Raw genomic sequence first — 20,753 nt, 5'->3', positions numbered from 1 at the left:
CCTTGCTATGTGAAAGTGAAGTTAGGAAGTTGTGGTGGGTGTGAGCTTAGAGAAGGGGCTGGTTTATCAAGTGATTTATCATCTCTCCTTCAGTTAAACTCAGTTTAAACTCTGATTTTGTATCTCTGGAGTGTTGTTAAACCGGGGGCTCCTACTTGGGCACAGCCTTGTGCTGCTGGGGCAGAATTGCCAAATTAGTGAATTTAGCAACTCTTCATTCATTCATTCCTAACCTTTGAGCACAGAAGAATTTCAGCACAGAAGAACAAGAGGAAAATCAGTTAGCAAGGGGATTTTCTAATCCTGGAGTACTAGGATTAAAATTCTGAGCCTGATGCCTCAAAACACCATTTTTAACTTGCTGTGCAATTTGCTCTTGTGGGGTCATGAGGCCACCCAAGGACTCAGCACTGTCACTCAGCTCCTGGAGAGGTAGGAGAGCATTTCATGGGGAAATTCCAGAAGTTCCTGTCTCCCTTTAGAACTAAATCCTACCCAAGTTGCAACTTGAGCCCTGGGAAGATCAGGGAGGTGTAACTGGTGGGAAACCTGCAGACTGATGAGCAGAGAGCTGAAATGACTTGCCCAGGGCCACGGTGAGTCAGCAGAGGCAGGTTCAGGGAGCAAGGCTTGGTCCTAAGCTCTGCACTCTTCCCTGGGTCACCTCATGCAAAGTGACCCTTGAAAACCCTTATTCCTCCCTGTTTCACTCAGTTCTTTTAGTCCTTTTAGGAGCTGGGACAAGTTTACACTCACTGAGAACAAATTTGGGTGCACCTTGATAATTCCAGGTCAGAGTCACATTTGGTGATACAGAAAGGCATCACTCTGAAACTTGTTTTTTTGGCAATTGTTGAAGCTGGCAAAACTCATCCAGGAAAAACTCTGCCTGCAGCTGTGCTGGAGGAGCAAATGTTACATTATTGGCCATCCTCCAGTTTCAAACTGCATTAAAAGTCAGCTGAAAAACTTCATTGTTCTTAAAGAACTGGTGCAGTTGCCAGAGCTGGATTGCAATTAGAGGTTGGAAAGGAAGGGCCCTGTGGGGGTTGATGCCAACATTCAAATACCCTCAGTGGATGCAGCTTTAGCTGTCTTTTCCTTTTTTCTCCTGGCTGAGCACCCAGTGAAGGCAGGTTTAGATTAGATTAAATATTAAGAAGAAATTCATCCACTGGTGGTGAGGCCCTGAGAAGCTGTGGCTGCCCCTGCATCCCTGGAAATGTCCAAGGCCTGGCTGAAGGGGGCAAACTGGGATAGTGGAAGGATTTGGAACCACATGATCTTTGCCCACCCAAAATATTCTGTAATTCCTGGCTCTTTTCCTGGGATCCTCAGTGATTATGACCATGGATAAAAAGTGAGAACAACACCTTGGCTGTGCTTTGGCACATCCACCTCGATCACATCTGCTGCAGAAATACCTCTTTGGTGGCTTGATTGGCCCGACTAAATTGCTTTAAAAAGCACATTAATATTGCTGCACTGCTTGCTCAGAGGATTTTCCAGTCCCTGGAAGACACTGATGTGTTTCTATTTCCCTGCCAGTGCAAGTGCCAGCACGTTCTGTAGTGAAATTCCTCCCTGCAGGCACCAGGAGGAGCTGCTGCCCCTTTCCCTGTAGGAATAACGTGGAGGAGGAAGGCTCTGTGGAAACCCTTTGCTGTGTAATGCTCTTGCTACCTGGAAATTGGAAACCCCTCAAAGTGCTGCATCCCTGTCAGGATATTTTAGTTGTGATCCTTGCTTTCCCCACAGACCCTGTTTATTCAGGATTTTTTGTTAAAAACTGGATTTGCTGGTCTTTTCTCTTGCCATTAGTGTGGGAGTGGGAGAGTGGGTCTCAGCCTGCTGGCCCTCAGCTCTCCCACTGCAGGCTGAGGATTTCAGTTTTAGCTCAGGGATTATCAATTGGCACTGCCTATCAAACAGGGAAGTGCTGGAATTCCAGTGTCAGAAAAGCTTGGGCAGCAGAGCTTTCCAGGGTGGGATCCTATAAAAAAGGTGACTCAGCTTGGCCCTGGGGTATGGGTTGATTTCCTTACCCATCCCACAGGGAGGAAAAAAACCACCTCACCACAGTAACCTTCTGTGAAGTTACAGAGCAGACACTGCTGTGCTGCCTCTTTTCATGACTAGTAAGGCAGTAATTAACTGTCCAACAGGTTAGTTCTCTCTGTCTGGCAGTGTTTTGTAAATTAACAGGCTCTGTGGCTGCAAAGAGAGCATTTGTCCCCCCAAAAGAAGATGGCACAGCACAGGAACATGATCTGTGTGCTGTTCAGTAGTGAGGTTAATCCTCCACGTGGCTTTAACCTGCTCACAGTCTCCCAAAGTACTCCTGAGTGACTCTGGGACTGAGCCAGCCCCAGAGACCATTCCCAGGGGACAGTTTTGATGCAGTCCCTCTTCTGGAAGCCTGGAAAATGAGATAATAGGGATGTGGTGATTTGTTCTGGCTGGCCTCAGGGACAGAAAAGCTTTGTCACCATTCAGTTTCCTTACACAGCTTATGTCCAAATAAAGGTATTTTGTGTAGGGTTAGAAATGAAAATCCTGTGGGGGGATTACCCCTTTTTCTTTCTGCTCAATCAGTATTTTTTTTCCTCATCTTTCTCATACTCTATGAAAAACAGCACTATTATTATTTTCTTACCACAGAGATGATTTGCCTTTGACCTGGAGTACCTGTATCTGCCTTTTCAAATTACATTGGATTGGAAAGAGCAAAGAAAGGGGATGGGGTAAAAAAAAAAAATCAAGCATTGACATATTTCATACAAAACTTAGAATGCTTCCTTCAGTAATACTTTATGATATGTTGTTGACTGAATTTTGAGAGAGAAAGTTAATTACTTTCAAACATCATTACACTGATGTTTGAATGTGGTGCATAATGAATGTGGTTGCTTGGGGTTTGATTTTTTTTTTTTTTAGAGTCCTCTATGAAAAAGCAGAAAAAGACATTCAGCCTCGAAGAAAAATCCAAATCCTCCAAGAAACGTGTCCATTATATGAAGTTTGCCAAAGGTAAGAGGAGTTTTGTTGTTTCATAAGCCTGGCCAAGATTAGAGCAAACCCTGCTCAAGGTGATCTGTTGCCTTGTGGAGTCTAAATTTGGCAAGTAAAACCTGGGTTTAGAAACACCCCCTGCAGCTACTTGCTTAAAGCTCTAATGTGCTGTTCCTCTTTATTTTGGGCAATTTTGGATGGCTGATGTTGGGAATAAAACAGCTCCTTAGTGAAGGAGCTGAATAAAGGAGCAGTGAATATTGCGAGCGGTCGGGGCGTGGGCAGGGATGGGAGCTGGAGGCAAAGGTGAGATGGGAGTGTCCTGGACATCTGCATGGCACTAACCCTGCAATCCCCTGCTCAGAGATCATGGGGATGAGATCAGGGATCAGATTAAACCTGCACGAAGGAAGAGAACAGCCCTCTTACATCCACCAGGTACTTTATGGAATAAATGAGGGCAGCCAGAAAAACTCTTGTCAAGAACTTGTGGAGTTTAGTAATTTCTTTCTTTCTTAGAGAGATGACATTATTTTAGTCAGCTCAGGTTCTGGCCCTTGACAGTTGTGCACTCCTTTCACTTTTGCCCTGCTCCCCTTTGACATGGTGTGTGTGCCCATTTCAGGGCATGGATAGGATCAGTTTCCACTAATGGCTGATATATTAAACTGAAAGTTCTGTGTAATGTTTTCTGACAGCAAATACCTCTGCTAAAACAGAGCTAATTGATACCTGAATGGAGGCCAGATTTTCCTGTCAGGGTTTGGGATTTTGGGTGAAATAATTCAACCTTGAAGTCCAAGTTGTTAACATGAGCCTGCCACTTTATGACATTAAACAATTAAATTGGTTCAGGTCTTGCAAATACAGAGGCCATGGCCTGTTTGAGCAAAGAGGATTTATTTTGATTTGGATTTAATATTTTACTAAATATAGAGGAAAAAAGAAGTGTCTTTTGAGCATGTAAAATACAGCTCAAGGCTTTCATATTCACAATATCCCTGATTTGTTCAGTCACATTTCCACAAGGCAGCCCCTCATTTGCTTCCACCCTCTGTGGCCTGACACAGGGAAATTGTCCTTTTTCAGGGAAAGAGGAAAAGTTATTTGAGAAAGGCTCTTGTTGTTGAAGTCCAGTCGTGCTTCCTTTCAGACTAAACAAGACAAGCTCACACAAAAGCGGGAGAAGGGAACAGCGACGGCAGCAAACGCGCCTTCCGCTCCCGGCGCTGCTTTGGAGCCTCGCTGCTGGAGGAGCAGCCACCCCTGCATCTGGGATGAAACACTGATTTCTGCTGCTTTTCCAGTGGCTGCTCCCCTGTGATGCTGCAGGAGACTGGGGCTGGGGGATACACCCAGGGAGAGGCACGGAAAGGAAGCGTAGCCTGAAAACAAGAGCGGGAGGATTTTAGGTGTCTGTCCTGGTTTGAAGGACAGGTGTCTGCCAATAACGGCAGAAGCTTCTCTTTGAAATGGAGAATGTAAACCCCCTCCCTACAAATTATTATTATAATTTTGAAATGAAGGGGCTCTCAGGCAAAGATATGGGAATTAGGAAGAACAGTTCTTTACTAGGACAATTAAAATAGAAATGCAGTATTACACAGAACAATCCCAACCCTGCCAGAGTCAGAATCCAAGCTGACACCCGTCAGTCAGTCAGGGTGTTGGCACAGTCCCATTCAATGGTGGCTGCATCCTCCTGCAGGGGCAGATGTGGTTCAGCTGGAGCAGTGCTCCTGGAGAAGGTGCAGTTTCCTCTGAAGCTCCAGGGATGATGTGCAAAGGTCCAGTTTTCCTCTGGAATCCAGTGGCAAAGGCTGCTCTGCTGTTCCAAATCTCAGTTTTTCTCTGGGTAGGAAAGGCTTGGCTCCTCCCCTGGCTGGAGCATCTCCCAGTGGGATGATGGAATTTTATCAGTCATGCCCTGGGACTCACTGGCCATGAACAGGAGATATCTCCTGGAGGGAGGATGGGCTGTGGGAAAGATAAAGATGATTGCCCAGCTGGTTTAAAGATGGCCCATGAGCAGATAATGTGTGCCAGGAGATCAGGGTCACTGCCCCAGCTGGTTTAACAGATGGGGACAGAATACACATTTCTGGCCACATCAACCCAGCACAGTGTCACATTCCAAACCTTGGCCAAGAGAAAGCTGAAAACAACCCCAGTCTCTTCCAGCTTGCTTGGACAAGGCCATTTAGAAGGTGCAGGGAGGCAGTAGGAAGCTGGGGAACACTTCCTTCTCTAGGCTGATGTGTCTCTTTACCCTCCAGGGGCAGTTAAGGATCCCAGAAAAAAGAAGAAGTCAGATTTGAGTGGGTTTTTTTTTTTTTTTTTTAATTTTTTATTTTTTTGGCCATTACAAGATTTATTTTGAGGTCACTGATTTTGGAATCAGCAAATCAAGTGATTGAGACCCCAGCAGAGTCTTAACAAGTTGACCTGTCTGGATTAATTTTATTTCTTTAACTTTTGCTGATCTTTTCCAAAAGAATTTTGTGACACAGAGAGTGGACAACTCAGCAACTCCTGTGCTGTGGAATTGTTTAAACCTTTGCCTGCATCTCTGAATATCACATCAGACCCTCCTGCTTCCCCCTCCTTGCTCCATGTCTGATATCCAGCTCACTACACAACAATCAGATGGGAGTAATGGCCCTCCAGAAAATCTTTGCTTCACCCTTGAAGTGGTTTTCAGTTGGAATAACCCAGTGTGTGGCAGAGGTGGAGATTTTGCTTTTCAGAAATCAGAGAAAATTCCTCACTGAGTAAAAATGGATTTTTTTTTTTCATTGTGTGGAGGAACTGTAACTCCCTAATTCTGTCAGAAATGGGGAATCCTCATGAGAATCCCAAGATCCAAATGCATACACACATTTCCTCTTGTGCACCTTCTTTTAGTGGCTTTAGCATAGAACCACAGCATGGTTTGGGTTTGAAGGGACCTAAAAGTTCATCTCATTCCACCCCCCTGCCATGGACACCTTCCACTACCCCATCCAAGGCTTCTTGGTTTTTATTTATCTCCAAGAACAATTCCTCTCTGTGGGTCACACTGTTCCCAAAATGCACCCTCAGATGTGAAGGTTTTGGGGTTTTCCCTCTCTTTTACGCCTCCAGGTAAGGATCTCTCATCACGCACTGAACAGGACCTGTCCTGCATTTTTGGGAGAAGACAGAAAAGTGCCAAGAGTCAGGTAAAGAAGAATCTTTTCTTTTCTCTTATAATAAAATATCCAAATGTCTTCTGCCAATGTGTGTTTTCTACTTGAAGTGCCATGCTTCAACTGTGAGGAAATAAGAGTGAATTTAATCCCTATTTTTTGGATTGTCAAGGGAACTCCAATATTTTAATTTATTGTAGGAAATGTACATCACAAAGAAGAATTTTTCTTGACCTGAAAGGTCAAAGGTTAGACTCAATGCTCTCAAAGGTCTTTTCCAACCTAAATGATTCTGTGAAAGATCCATGAATATCCAAAATAAAATTGGGCATTTGGTAGAAACTAGGCAATCTCCACAAACTGCCCTGGTTTTCACAAAAATTGGGAAAGGCTGAGCAGCTGCAAAAGATTCAGAGATGACCTGAACAATGATAAATATTTGATGAGAAGATCTTTCCCCTGACTTTGTGTAATGACATCCAGGTTTGGACCAGCTTTTATTTTATTTATGTGTTCATTAGCATTTTGCACTTGCAGAGCACAGACCAGCTCTATCAGTGGATAAAATAACTGTGGCATGACCAACATATCCAGAAAAATGGTTTGGAAAAAATAACATCTGGAAAAACACAAATGAACATTTTGCAGGAATTGCCCTGTTGGTTCCAAGTTCTTGGAAATCTCTGGTTTTAAGGGAAAGATTGGGCTTGAAATGGAATGGAAATTTTTTAAATAACCTGTAGTGTTTGATACCTTTGTGCTCTTGGAATTTGTTGTGGAACTTCACTGCAGGTCACTGGGAGCTGAAATAAGGATTTGGGAATTTCCAGTCTGTGAGAGCTGTTGGAGCTCTCACATCCTGTGGGTAAACTTGGGAGTCCCTGATCTTCTCCTTGGCTCCCTTGCTCTCAGATGAGTGGGAAGCAGGACAAACTGGGATTTAAAGCAGTTCAGCACTGCTGGGGTTGAGGGAGCAGATCTTGCCCACTCTCTCAAGTAGTTGGTACCATTTTCTCTCTATGTTCTACATCTTTTGAACTTCAGAGTTGGAAAGTTGCTTCTCCTGGGACTTTTTCGTGCAGGACATTTGCTCTTTTGTGGATAAACACTGCAGATCACACAGATTTTGTGAAGGGTGTCTAAGTTTGTGCATGTTTTTGCCAGTCCCTTGACAGATGCAGTAGTTGGCTGATGGCTACTGTGCAGATTTCCTGAAATGGTTCAAACTTTTGGCAGAAAAGTCACAGACTGTTCCCTCCTAGGCACCCACATTTCCACATGCAAATCCAGGCAGGATTTGGAGCTGCATTGTTGCCTTCTGGCTGCTGCTGGGCAGCCACAGGGGGAGGAAGCCAGAGGCAGCACAATTGCTTCCCCCAGCTCCCCCTTCTCCTTCTCTTCATGGATCAGAGATCTGTGGAGTTTGCACAGAGCAGAAGTTCATTGCTCAGGCACTCAGCTCTGAGCAGTCTCATTGCTCTGCACCCATCAACTCTTATGATCCATTTCCATCATGTCCCAGAGCCTGGTCCTTAAGGTGGCACCAAGGGAAGGACAGGAATTCTCTGTGTTTGCCTTCTGGTGTGAAATCCCTGAGCTCTGGGCATTTCCCTGCTGTGGCCCAGGGCTCTCTGCAGGAGCAGGAAGGTGCTGCCATTCTCCTGGAACTGAGCTGTTCCTACATGGAGATGAGGTAGGAAGGGCCCTGGTGACCAGCAGAGCCCTGGGTTTGCCTGCAGGTTGTGGTAGGTTCCAGTTCTCTTCAGATTTCAGCTCCTACAACCCTGGGCTGGTTTCCCTGGTCACAGCATAAGGACTTCCACACTTCCACAGGAGCCAGAGCTGCTCCTATCCCTGAATCTGATTGCAAGTTCCCAGCTGTGGGGGCAGTGGAGAGGATACATGGAATTACCCCCATTGATCCTGGAAAAGCTGGAGCACAGCCCACAGGAATCTCATGGATTTAACAAGACCAAGTGCTGGTGCTGCATCTGGATCAGGGCAACCCCCAGGATCACTCCAGGCTGGGGATGAGCAGATGGAGCAGCTCTGGGAGAAGGACTTGGGGTGCTGGGGGGTGAGAGCTGGACATCACTCAGCCCAGAAACCCCTGGAGCTGCTGAAGAGAGCCCAGGATGATCAGAGGGGTGGAACAGCTCTGCTGGGAGTGTTCAGCCTGGAGAACAGAAGCTTTGGGGTGACCTTATTGTGGCCTCCCAGAACCTGAAGGGAGCTACAAGAAAGATGCAGAGAGACCATTTACAAAGTCCTGGAGGAACAGGACACAGGGAATGACTTCAAACTTACAGAAGGCAGAGTTAGATGGGATATTGGGGAGAAATTGTTCCCTGTGAGGGTGGGCAGGCCCTGGCACAGGGTGCCCAGAGAAGCTGTGGCTGCCCCTGGATCCCTGGAAGTGTCCAAGGCCAGGCTGGAGATGGGGCTTGGAGCATCCTGGGATAGAGGAAGGTGTCCCTGCCCATGGCATGGATGAATGATCTCTTAAGATCCCTTCTAACCCAACCCATTCCATGATTTTATAGCTTGCATTCATATCTCTGAGGCTCTTTCTGAGGTATCCTCTCCCTGCTCTGTTCTCAGAGATGCAGTTTGAGAAGCATTCAGTACACTGAGTGACCCCCAACAGAGTTACCTTACTACTCTTGATCTTTTGACAAAGATTTTCAGCTTAATTCTTTTTCCCCTATTTCTATTTGTTTCAGTCTGGGATCAGAAAAACTTGAGTGTAACTTCATGGGAAGATGCAGGAACTGCTTTTCACAGAATTGCTGAGACTGGAGGGGACCTGGAGGTTTCCAGAGGAGTCACCCTGCTCAGAGCAGGGTCAGCTATGGCAACTTCTTCAGGAGTTTGTCCAGAGTTTTGATTATCAGCCTTCCCTAAAGCCTCCAGTATAAGCCCATGAGAAAACTTCAGTGAGTGGATAAAAGAGATCTTAAGGGGCAGAAGAGATTACTAAATCATGGAATTGTTAAGGCTGGAAAAGGCCTTTACAATCCTCAACAAGCCTGTTCACCACTAAATCATATAGTGTATATCATCAGGTGCTATAGCCATGTGTTTCTTGAACACTTCCAGGGATGGTGACTCCTCCACTTCCCTGAGCAGCCTGTTCCTGTGCTAGACAATGCAGAATTTTTCCTAAATCCAGTCTAAACCTCCCCACTATTGCACTAGGTCTGGTTGGTTGGCTGGTGTCACACCAAACTGCCTTTAGAGGTTAGGGAAAAAGAAAAAAGCAAAACACAGGGATTCCATCTGTGCTTATGCTCCAAGAGGAATTAATGGGAGAACTCAAGGTTCAGTGATGGTCTCTGGACCAGCAAGATAATCCTGGCTCTTCTGAAGAGTTTGTCAAAAAAACAAAAAACAAATAACCTATCACCTATGAACTGTTGCAGTGATAAACAGGGTCTCAACAAATCAGATGTCACTGTTCCAGTCAGTCCTGCCCACTCTGTCCCTGTGTGGTCACTAGCAATCATTCTATGACCTTGACTGTGCAGGTGGCCTGTGGCAGGAGATGCTCTCTGTGAGCTCAATCTCAGCTCTCTTAACTGTGGGGCTGATCTCAGACTCCTTTTTTAACTGGTGCATTGGTCTGGTAATGGATCCTTTCTCTTGTTCCACACCAGCTCTGCAGCAGAAAGTGGGGAATGTTGAAACTTGGATTATCTACCTTATCAAAGGAAGAGGGAGTTGGCCAGAGGACTGTAAAGATTGCAAAAGAGGGGAATTGCAAAGGATGTGGAAGGAAATGCTGTTTGCCCCTGGGGGTCAAAAAGAGTTTCTCTAGAAGTAATAAAACTACAATGCTGTTGTTTTGATGGTTCTGGGATATGTGTTACTAATCAGAAGCAATTGCAACCTTTAATTCTCCTGAACGTTCAACATAATTGTCCTTTTTTAAAAATTATTTTGGATAAATCATCTGTCCAATTCAAACCTCCTTAATAAACTACACAGGGACCTTTTTTTAAAACAAAAAACCAAAAAAATACAAGTGAAAAAAACGAGGTGGGGAAGCAAACAATGGCTGGGCTTCAGAGTGGACCTAAATTGAAAACGTCTGCAGTTTTTCCCAGGGAGAGCAAGTGATCAAAAATATTGAATTGTAATTATGATGCTCTCTGGAGACCTGCAGTGAGGACCTGTTTTGCAGGGTAAGATCTGCCAGACTTGTTTTTTGCCCCCCACTTTTCCCTGTGATTTTTCTCACTTGCTTAGGAACACTGGGAGCTGGGGAGACAGAAAAACAAATTCCATTAGTTCCTATCTGGTTGAACTTCCTGGAACCCCCACTATTTTTTTTTTATTTTTTTTTTTTTTTGCTTCTCAGAATTTCCTTCCTCCATCCAGCTGTGTTTCCTGATGGAGCCTTATCACTGGAGAAAATGCTCCTGAGCTAGGCTGAGGATTTGGGAATGAGCTGCAGACAGTCCCAGCTTGGTTGCTGAACAACATGATTCTGGCACTGATTTTACTCTGGGGGCTGGGGAGGGGGGAGAGCAGCTCTGATTTGCTCAAACCCCTGTTGGAGATGCATAAAAACCTGAGTGTTTTGCATCCATCTCTCACATGCATGGCTCAGGCAGTTCCAGGAGTAATCTGCTTCCTCCAAGTTTGTGTAATTTGGATGTAAACCTGCCTCAGTTCCCCTGAGCCACCCAATCCAAGTAGCCCAAAAGTCTCAGGCTTGCAGTGATTTCTTCCTTGTTAGGCATTAGAAGTGGAACTGTCCACCCCTGGTGCTTTTTCACTTTTTTTTTTGTTTTTTGTTTTTTTTTGGTTTTTTTTTTTTTTGTTGTTGTTTTTTAATCAGGAAATTGTCTTCTGACACATTTTGCAGAACTTCCTCAACTGATTTATATTTCCCAGCACTTATCAGAAAAGCATGTTGGCTAATCTTAAGGGACATAGCTGAAAATCCATTAAAGTCTGGCTTTGCCATGGGCTCCCTGAAGTCATGGGTGCACTGATACCATTCCCTGCACCTCAAATTTATCTCTGCAAAATACCAATCATGATCTTGGTCTTTTGGGGGTTTCACAGTTGTGACTTTTAGACAAGTTACAAGTTTAATCTTAGGGTTTTTGTTTTTGGTTTTTTTTTTTTTTTTTACCTGTGACCAAATTTGTTGCAGGGTTAGCACATGAATTAATTTGCTGCTCCCTTTTTTGGCAATGCCAAGGAAGGGAAAAAAAAAAAAACCTGCAGAAGAGAAAAATGAGTTACAAATTAACACAAATTTTTCACCGTTCTGCTTTGGAGACCACAGTTAGCATGAGGTATTTGGGACTGAGAAGCAGAACTGGGAAAAAAAAAAAAAAAAAAGACATCAAAAACCTGGAAAGAGTCCAAAAGGATTTAGTAAAATGGGAGACAGGGTTAGAGGGCATGTCCTAGAAGGAGAGAGTGGAGGAACTGGAACGTTGATCTCAGAAAAGAGGCAGAAAAAAGATGACCTCTCTGCCTATAAATATCTGGGGGTCATGGGGAGGGAGGAGCAGAGGAAGGGAAGGGACAGTAATCAGAGTAGGCAAAAGCCAGGAATGGGACTGGGGGTGAGAACTTCAATTAGAAAAAGGAAGACACAGACTCACTCTTCAGCAGGTTTCCTCACAGTGATGTCAGCAGGGCACTGGAGGAGTCTCCTGAGGGAAATCCCAGCTCCTCAGTGAGTGGTGCCAAGAAAAAGATGAATTTAACACTTTTAGACCCGTTGGGATGGGCAGAGATGGATCAGTTTAATTAAAACATCTCCCAGAAGCCGTTCTGTGAGCAGCTCCAGGACTGGAGTTGGATTCCTGGGGTTGTGTTGGATTCTGTGTGGCTGAAGGAGATGAGCTCATGCTGGAATCCCTTGTCCTTGTGGATCTGTTGGCCTTCCCTGTTCAGTCATGAAATATTTTAGAGTTTTAATATCTCTGAAATCTCTGCTGCTTGGATCAGCATGTTGTATATGCTTCAGAATTTTACTCTGATGGTCTTGAGATGAGGCAGGGGAGGTTCAGGTGAGATGAGAGGAAAAAATTGTTCCCTGTAAGGATGGTGAGACCCTGGCATAGGGTGCAGAGAAGCTGTGGCTGCCCCTGGATCCCTGGAAATGTCCAAGGCCAGGCTGGACAGGGCTTGGAGCAACCTGGGATAGTGGAAGGTGTCCCTGCCCATGGAAAAGGGTGGAATGGGATGAACTTTAAGGTCCCTCACAAACCATTCTGTGATTATTATCAAGGGATTTTTACAGCCTCTGTAGTACTGCAGGAACTTCTTCAGCCTCTCCAGTTCTGCTCTGCACCCCACCATGGACTCTTAACAGCCCAAAGGGTCAAAAAGAAGAGAAAAAACCCACCCAAAACCAGCAGTGCAAGCAGTGCAAGGCCTTTCCCTGCACCTGAGGAGCAGCCAGGACAGGCTGGGGACACAAAGTCACAAGGAGGACAACAGGACAGTACAGCTGAAGGGCTAAATCACAGAACCACAGAATGAGTTGGCTTGGATGGAGCCTTAAAGCTCATCCAGTTCCAGCTGCAAATCTGGCAGCACAGACCCATGGAAAGCAGATCCAGAGCCCTGTTGCTTTGAGCTGGTGACTTGCAACATCCTCCATAGCAAGTCAGAAAATTAATTAGGCTCAAGGTGCTAATTTGGGCCATAGATTTAATATTTCTCCATGCAGATGAGATTGTTTCAGGAACACCAAGAAGAATTTCTTTTTAACCAGCATTCTAGTTGTGCTTTTGATAAAAAAAAGAGGAAGAGCAAAGTATTGATGTTGTGTTGCCTTATTCTATAAGCACCTTGTTAATCAACTGGAGGATAAATTATTGCTGTTCAGATACCAGGAGAGAGGGAGAGGAGGAGGAGATATCTCCCAACCTGGAATTAAAGGTGCTTTTTCTTCCTCTGTTCATTGGAGAAGCCTTGCCTCCACATTTGTTCCTTGGGGGGGTTGTTAAGGAGCAGAAACAAAACTGGGGGGGGAGCTCTTTTTGATTTATCTTCTCTCCTTCCCTTTTGGTCACTTCCAGAGGCTTAAAGAGCCGAGTTGGCTTTAATGTGTTACCATTAGAGACCAGGCATTAGCTGGAATAACCCATCCTGCCTCCCAGTGAAAAATATCCCTTGATTGGATAATTAATCAGTCAAAGGGGAATGACATGGCCCTAGGCTTGAGGGACTCTGCTGCACAGGTAAACAGGTCATTGATAAATGGTTTACCCACAAATTCATATATCAAGAAAACTTAGTCATTTTTTAACTACACTTGGTGTGAAAGCTGTGCTGTTTTTTTTTTTTTTTTTGGAGGTGGGTTTTTGCTGCCTTTGCTTTTTTTTTTAGCATCGTGGAAGCTTTGAGGCTGTGGAAGTTTGTAAGAGGAAAAGGCCAATCAGAACTTTGTCACGATTGGAGTTCTTCTGTTTTCAGCATTGGAAGGGAAAAAAAAAAAAAAAACACATCAAGAATTTTTTTTCCCTTCTCAAAAAGAGGAAATCATTGACATGGCTTTGTGTTGAGATTGAGTGGGTCTGAAATCAGGATGGCTCAGTTGCTTTTGTCATTTAAATATCCTGAGGCTGCACACTTGGTCATTCCAGTCCTCAGGCACTGCATGGACAAAAAAAATATAGATCCATAAATGGGTCTGATGAAATAATTGGGGAAAATCTATGGTGAAGGAGGCAGGTCTGTGTTGGTAAAAGGCTTTAACTGACCTGATTTCCTGTTGGATTCTGACATTTCTGTGCTGGACCTTGTCATCTGTATATTTTATAACACCTTGTCCTGCAAAGGTGGTTCTCCAGTGGGAGTCTTCACTGAGATTTAGAGAAAAAAAAGAGGAAAAAAAAAAAAAAAAAGAAATTAAAAAGGGAGGAAGAAAATCCAGTTCTAAATGAAATTGCATAAAAATGTGATCTAGAAGCACTTTTGTCCATGGGGTGAATAGGGTTAAAGCAGTGGAATCATGTAAAGGACCACAAAACAATGTTTGGCATAGCTGCTTAACTGGGTGCTCAAAACAAATCCTAATTGTGCTTTTTTTCTTGCAATTGTCTTTTTTTTTTCTATTTTTTTTTCTTTTTAAACTGTGTATTATTTGAGAAAGTAACACACCAGTATCCAATAATATGGGTTTGGCTTCTAGGGTATAAACCTCACCTTATTTTTGTGCTGTGTAATCCCTTCCTCCCAAGCAGCCCTTGCCATAGGCCTGAGCTTTATAGACCAGCCTTGTTTTGTTTTTCCTTTTAAAAATATTTGTCTGATTAAAAAGCTTTCCTTAAAAAAAAAAATTAAAAAAAAATTGCAGTGCAGCAGTTCAAAACAAGGAAAAGTCCCTTTTTTTGATCCTATCATAACAGGATTTGTATATGGAAGTGTGAACTAAGCAGGTGGCTTCCTGTTGATTTTTAAGCCAGGTGGGCAAGTTCTTGATGATGAGTTGGTCTCCCTCCCTGCCCTGCTTTCCCTGGGGCAGGAATTTGCTTATTCCTGTGTCTGGAGGAGTGGGATTTGGGCTGACAGTTTGTAGGGATAATGCTGCTGTGGGAATGAGAGGGAAACAGCAGCTTGGTGTCTCAAAAATCTGGGATTAGGATGCATTTTATTACCTCCAAGGTGGCAGCTGGATCTGCTCAAGCAGCCTGCAAGGACTGGGTGTTCTCAGCAATCTGATTTTTGCTGACTTTATTGTGTCATTGAAGGGTGTCTAACCTTCCTCCAAGGGTGTCTTCTGATTTTTGGCTCATCAAAGTGGTTATGAAACTGCTGCTTGGTTCAGATGGGTTAAACAAACCAGAAGCTAGAGCAAAAGAAATGATTCAGCCTGAGAAAGTACTTTAAAATCTAAAGAAACAAGCTTTTCCACTTCCAATCCAGTATTTCAGCTTCTCTGCTGGATCTTTCTTTCTTCAGCTGTGAATATTTGCTTTTTTAACTCTCCAGTCAGGAGAAATACCTGGTGCTGGAGAGTGACTTGGTGGTAAAATTCCCCACCAGTGTCCAAACTGGTTCCTCCTCTCTCTGAGCTCCCTCCAGCTCGCTGGCATTTGAATTTAGTTTGTGCTTATTTGAGTTTTCCCAAGGTTAAGACAAGCTTAAGAAATCCAGGGGTCTGTTTTTCACTACATCTGCAGCCTCCCTCTGCAAACCACCATCAATCCCAGCATGTTTCCTTTGAATAATTATGGTGTTGCCATAGGGAGAGGGACAATTGTGACAAAAGTGCTGATTAATGTCATTAATTTGACCATCTGTTAATAACTGTGTGTATCCCTCAGCTAAGGAAAGAGGAAAAGGATGATGGGGAAGACAAATTGTGAAGTAAAGAGAAGAGGAGGATCCAGGGAGAGCTCAGAGCCCCTTGCAGAGCCTGAAGGGGCTCCAGGAGAGCTGGAGAGGGACTGGGGACAAGGGATGGAGGGACAGGACACAGGGAATGGCTCCCACTGGCAGAGGATGGGATGGGTGGGACATTGGGGAGGAATTTTTGGCTGGGAGGGTGCCCAGAGCAGCTGTGGCTGCCCCTGGATCCCTGGCAGTGTCCAAGGCCAGGCTGGGTGGGTTTGGAGCAGCCTGGGACAGTGGCAGGTGTCCCTGTCATGGCAGGGGTGGCACTGGATGATTTCAGGTCCTTTCCCACCCAGCCCATTCCATGATAACTGAAACCAGCCACAGAAAAGGCAACAAAGGGAAACTCAAGAGTTTTGCTGAGTTGGACAGAATTCCACCTGTGGTGTGCAGTGTGTCCCTTCTGTCCTTGGGCACAGCTGGTTGTGCCCTCAGATGTTTGGGTTTGCAGACTCACAGCAGGAGAGGCTGCAGCTTGCTCAGCCTTTGGAGCAGGAGGTGCTGCTCCCTGCGATCATTAATTCCATAAATTTTGGGTTGTAGCCTGGGATTGACCTCCTGAAGGTTCTGCCTCAGAGATCCTGGTGGGGAGTTCTGGAGTCCCTCAGGGTGCAGAATTTCCAGGGTGGTTTGGTGGCCACCTTGCAACAACCTCAGCTGGAGATAAAAAACAACATTTTGGATAAACTTTCCCACAAAAAGTCAGTTTTGAGGATGATTTCACCATGGATAGTAGAGTGGACAGGATGGGAAATGTGTCCACAGCATTCAATTTTTAATTCTCTATTTACTGAGATTTATATTAAACCTGCTCTGTTTCACTTTTTCCAAGTGCTGGGAAGTGTTTTTGACAGCAGAATCCAACCCAGCTCAGGGTAACACTGATCCTGTGTCACCTGTGTGTGGTACAGGTTGTTTTTTAACAAATGAAGGGAAGATCAAAAATATTGCATGCCCTAAAATCCTGTTTTCCAGAATATTGAAGAATTTAAATGTCACTCAATGCTTCAATACTTGAAAGAAAATTATTTATTCTCAATACTTTTTTACAAAGAAATATCTAAGCTTGGGAGCAGAAGAAAGTTTCTGTAGTACAAGGTAGTCAAAGGCTAATGCTAATTAGGAAATGTTTTCTAGTTCACAGAAAATACAATTTATTTTTCTTAAAATTTCTAAAAATAAAATCTAATTTCAAATTGTCAGCTTGTGCATTTTGCAATGAATATTTGCAGTTAGAAAAATAGTAATTGCTATAAACATCTTGCTGTGGTCAAGTACAAGCTTGAAGGTGCATTTTTATTATTCATTAAACCACTATATCTCACAATAGAGTAAAAAATCTTAGATGAGGAAAAAAATCAAGCAATTTTGTTATTTCAGGAAAACCTTTATTTATGTATTTATTCTTTGATGTCTCATAATATTGATAAGGGGTTTATAGTTAGTGGAGAAAAAGAGGAACAGTTCAAGTAAATAAGCAGAAGGTTTTTGTTGTTTTTCTCCAAATCTCATCTACTGCTTAAACTCTTTACAATATTAAAAAAAGCACCAGACTCTCCAAGTGCCTGGAAAAGTTGTCAGGTTTAGTGAAATATTTGTAAAGTCCTCTGGGTGTCAGTGGATGTGGAATTTCTCTCCAAGTACTAATAGATTAAGCCACTAAGAAATTTGATATGAAGTATATCAAAGATAAAATCCCAAATTCTTCTTGATGCATTTTGGGGACAGCTGACTTTCCATGTCCCTGCTGTTACATCCAAGCAAAAGCTGTTTCCTCCAACAATTCCCAAATTATTTTACAACTTCAGGTCTTTATTGACTTGCCTGGCTCAGCTCATCCCAGTATCAGCTCCTTAATCAGTTTGTAAACACCACATTTAGCCCAGTGGATTATTAAGTTTTCTAAATATTTCTCTTTTGTAAGGACTCAGTCTGTGCAGTGATAGCAGCAAAACTCCAGTTGTTCCATGAAGACCACCATAATATATAAATTATATAAATTATATAAAAACCTTCTGGTGCTGCTCAGCTCCAATCTGGGGCAGTGATATAACAAAGCTCTCAAATTGCTTCCCCCTAAAAATGTTTCTCCTCCTGACTTAAAGACTGAATGTTCTATGGGGAGCAATTCAGCCTTGGCCAAAATGACCTAAATTAATCCTTTTAATATCTGTGTGTGTGCTGATGCTGGGAGCTTAAGCTTCATTTACATTTCATCTTAAGAGCAGTGAGGGTGCTGGGCCAAGCTTTGAGGTGATGAGAGAAAATTGGGTAATCCTACACGTCAGCAAGGGCTGGAAGAGGAAGTTTTTTGTTGGAACTTGCACACTGAGAAGGCACAATGTCCCTATTTTAACTTCTGCCTTGCTAAGCCTGCTGTTAATCACTGCTTTTGAGCTCCTCTCTCCCAGCCCCTCTGGATTTGGAGGATGGGATTTGTCTGTAGTGGATCTCAGCAGTTTGGCTCAGGTGAGGCACAGCCAGGCTTTAGTCAGGGCTCTCTGCTTCCCTTCACCAGCTGCTGTGCAGCCTGGGGTCACATCTGCATCCCAGTTTCCCAACCACTAAATTCATTGATTTGCAGTTGATTAATACAAAATACAGATTGATTCACAAGTGCCATGGGAGCCTAATTCATGTTGTGTGTGGTTCTTCATGAAGTGCATTGAAATGCTGAGATGATAATTGAGAATTTTGAAGGTCAAAGTGTATCACCCAGGTTTCTCCCAATGGTTATTTCTGGAAAAGCTGTTGGAAGAGTTCTGTGTGTTCTTTTCTGTTTACCTTTTGAACTTTACAGCCACAGTGCCCATATTGTGGTTTTAAGACATTGCAGCTTTAATTAAACTTCCAGAGAGTCCTGGAGCGTGACTGTCTCCAGCTTTCCTGCAGTCCCTGCAGAAGCAGGGGCTGTTTACATAAAGTGGGGTGGGAGAGGGGTGCTGTGCTCCAGAGCATCCCCCCAGGGCACAGCTGAGACTGGGGCTGTGTAACCCTGGAGGTCTGTGCATCTTGGGCAGCTGAGGCCAGGCAAGACGTGCAGGAGTCTCTCACCTGCAGGAGTGTTTGTGTAAGTGGTCAAGTGGAGCAACAGTCTTTGTTTTTGACCCTGTGCTGCTGATTCCCTGCCCTCCTCTCATTCCAGCAATCCCCTCTGCCCTTCCCACCTGGAGCACTGCAGCTTTGGGGTTTTTTATCCACAACTGTGGGTTCAGGAGGTTTTTTCCCATTTTTTTTTTTTAGTTAAGCCTGGTGTTTGTCAGTTAGCAAATGGCAAAGGAATGCTGTGTGTAGCAACTGGGATGGATGAGGTCCAAAGGCAGGGAGCGTGGCCCGTTCCTTTTTCCGGCGTTGTAGGGAAATGGGTGTCTCCAAGAGACGCCCAGCAGCAGAGCCCTGACTGAGCTCAGCACAGTCAGCCTGGGGCTTCTGATCTGAGCACTTGCTCCTGGAAAACACAGCCCTGTCACTCCTGGCAACTGGCTGTACAAAAACACTGATAACAATAAAGGGCTCCCTGCCCAGTCCAGGCTTGCTTGCTGGGAATCTTCCAGGCTAGAGGAGATGCTGCCCCTCTGCTTTAACCCACACTGGGCCCTTCTGCTCCCAAAATTCTGTATCTGCACACACCTAAAGCCTTGCAGGGTTGTGGCAGATCCTCTTCCCATCACAGAATTTTGAGTCTTGAGACTCCTTTTTTTCCTGTATCAGCAGAACAGAATGCCCTTCACCTTCACAGAGTGGCTGGAGGGAGGGGAACTGCTCACACTCTCACAAGGATGCTCCAAGGGCTGGAGCCAGGCTGAGAGAGCTGGGGGTGTTCACCTGGAGAGATTCCTTCTCAGAGGAACCTTGGGAAATAGGAAAAGTTATCTCAAGTTCATGTCAGACAACAAGAGGTTAGAATTTTGCCGTGGCATCTGTAAAGCACTTTACATACTTAATTTTCCAAGAAGTTTTTATGGTTAAAAGTTTTGGACTGAAAGCTGCAAAACTCTTTTGTCCTAATTAGGAGCCAGTTTTTCTGGAACCTGCACTGTCAGGCTGGTGATAGAATTCTCTGTTTTCTTGGGTCTGAAAGAAAGAAAAGATGAGATTGTACCCAAGGGGGAGTTGTGGGGTTTGACACCACTTAAGGGCCCTGACACAAAATCACATTCAGGGTGTCATGCAGGAGACACCCTCTAGACTTCTTGTTTTGTCCTTCAGGATATCTTGTTGCTGTAGAGATTTGCTTGAATCCATGAGGATTCAAGGCAATATTCTCCAATTGTTTCAGAGTTAAGCTAAATGCCTGCAGGAGAGGGAGATTAATCCCAGCTGAGAGGTTAAATATAGTGATGTAACATCTAAGTAGTAGGGGAAGAGAAAAGCTGCAGTGAAGGGCCATTTAACCTGCTTAAGGTGTGACCTGTGCACTTGAGGGTCACCTCTCCATTGCATGTGAAGATTTGAGACTCTGGATGTAAAGCTTCCACTAAATATTAAATATTTGTTTTGAGCTTTAGGTACAAAGCTCTTGGTTTATAATCATATATTGCAAATATATTAAAGCTTTATATTGTTTTCCTTTCCATGTAGACGCTTTTGACAGTTTCTGCCTTGTATTTTTCACAGAACAGAATTACAGAGTGGTTTGGGTTGGAAAGGATCTTAAAAATCATCTCATTCCAATCCCCTGCCATGGGCAGGGACTCACATTTTTTGTGCTGCTAAAAGAATTCAGTCCCAGAACATGGTTAGGACCTCAAGGAACATTAGAAAGGACCACATGTACAGAAATTATTCTGCAGATTAATGCCACTTCCTAACTTATCCTTAGATAAATTATCTTTCTGCCACTTCTGATTGCTTTCCTTTCCCAAGTTCTGCAAATAAAAATACCTTTCTATAGGAGATACAAGCAGAAATCCTTCTTAAGGCAGGAGCTTTACATGTCCAGGAATTTATAGGCACCTTTTCCCCAGTGTGCAGCTCTGAATCAGTACCTGGCTCTTATTTAGGAGGGCATCTTCTTCACTTTTCTCCCAATATTTGGGAAAGCAGGACATGCTGCTCATTTGAAAATCATACCAGCTCCTTTATCACTGCCAGTCACAGTCAGCAATGCTGCATTCCCAGCTTGACACGGAGGAGGAGGTTTGCCCTGAATACATAGAGGAGATAAATGGTCTTTCTGTTCCTCAGAGGAATTTGGGCCAC

At 44.1% G+C, this 20,753-nt stretch overlaps 1 protein-coding gene across 2 annotated transcripts in view; it reads left to right on the top strand.

Moving 5' to 3' along the window:
• The window catches only part of PINX1 (PIN2 (TERF1) interacting telomerase inhibitor 1), a 59,424-nt gene that overhangs the window by 7,923 nt on the left and 30,748 nt on the right, over window positions 1–20,753 (top strand). For both annotated transcript variants that reach the window (XM_056488136.1, XM_056488135.1), the window contains exons 5-6: window positions 2,938–3,030; window positions 6,136–6,212. In XM_056488136.1, the coding sequence (XP_056344111.1) occupies window positions 2,938–3,030; window positions 6,136–6,212 (170 nt within the window). The remainder of the gene's footprint in view (window positions 1–2,937; window positions 3,031–6,135; window positions 6,213–20,753) is intronic.

The sequence above is a fragment of the Oenanthe melanoleuca genome, chromosome 3 (assembly GCF_029582105.1).
Source record: "Oenanthe melanoleuca isolate GR-GAL-2019-014 chromosome 3, OMel1.0, whole genome shotgun sequence".
NCBI classification, from domain to species: Eukaryota; Metazoa; Chordata; class Aves; order Passeriformes; family Muscicapidae; genus Oenanthe; species Oenanthe melanoleuca.
This window is presented reverse-complemented; position numbering and strand designations above follow the sequence as displayed.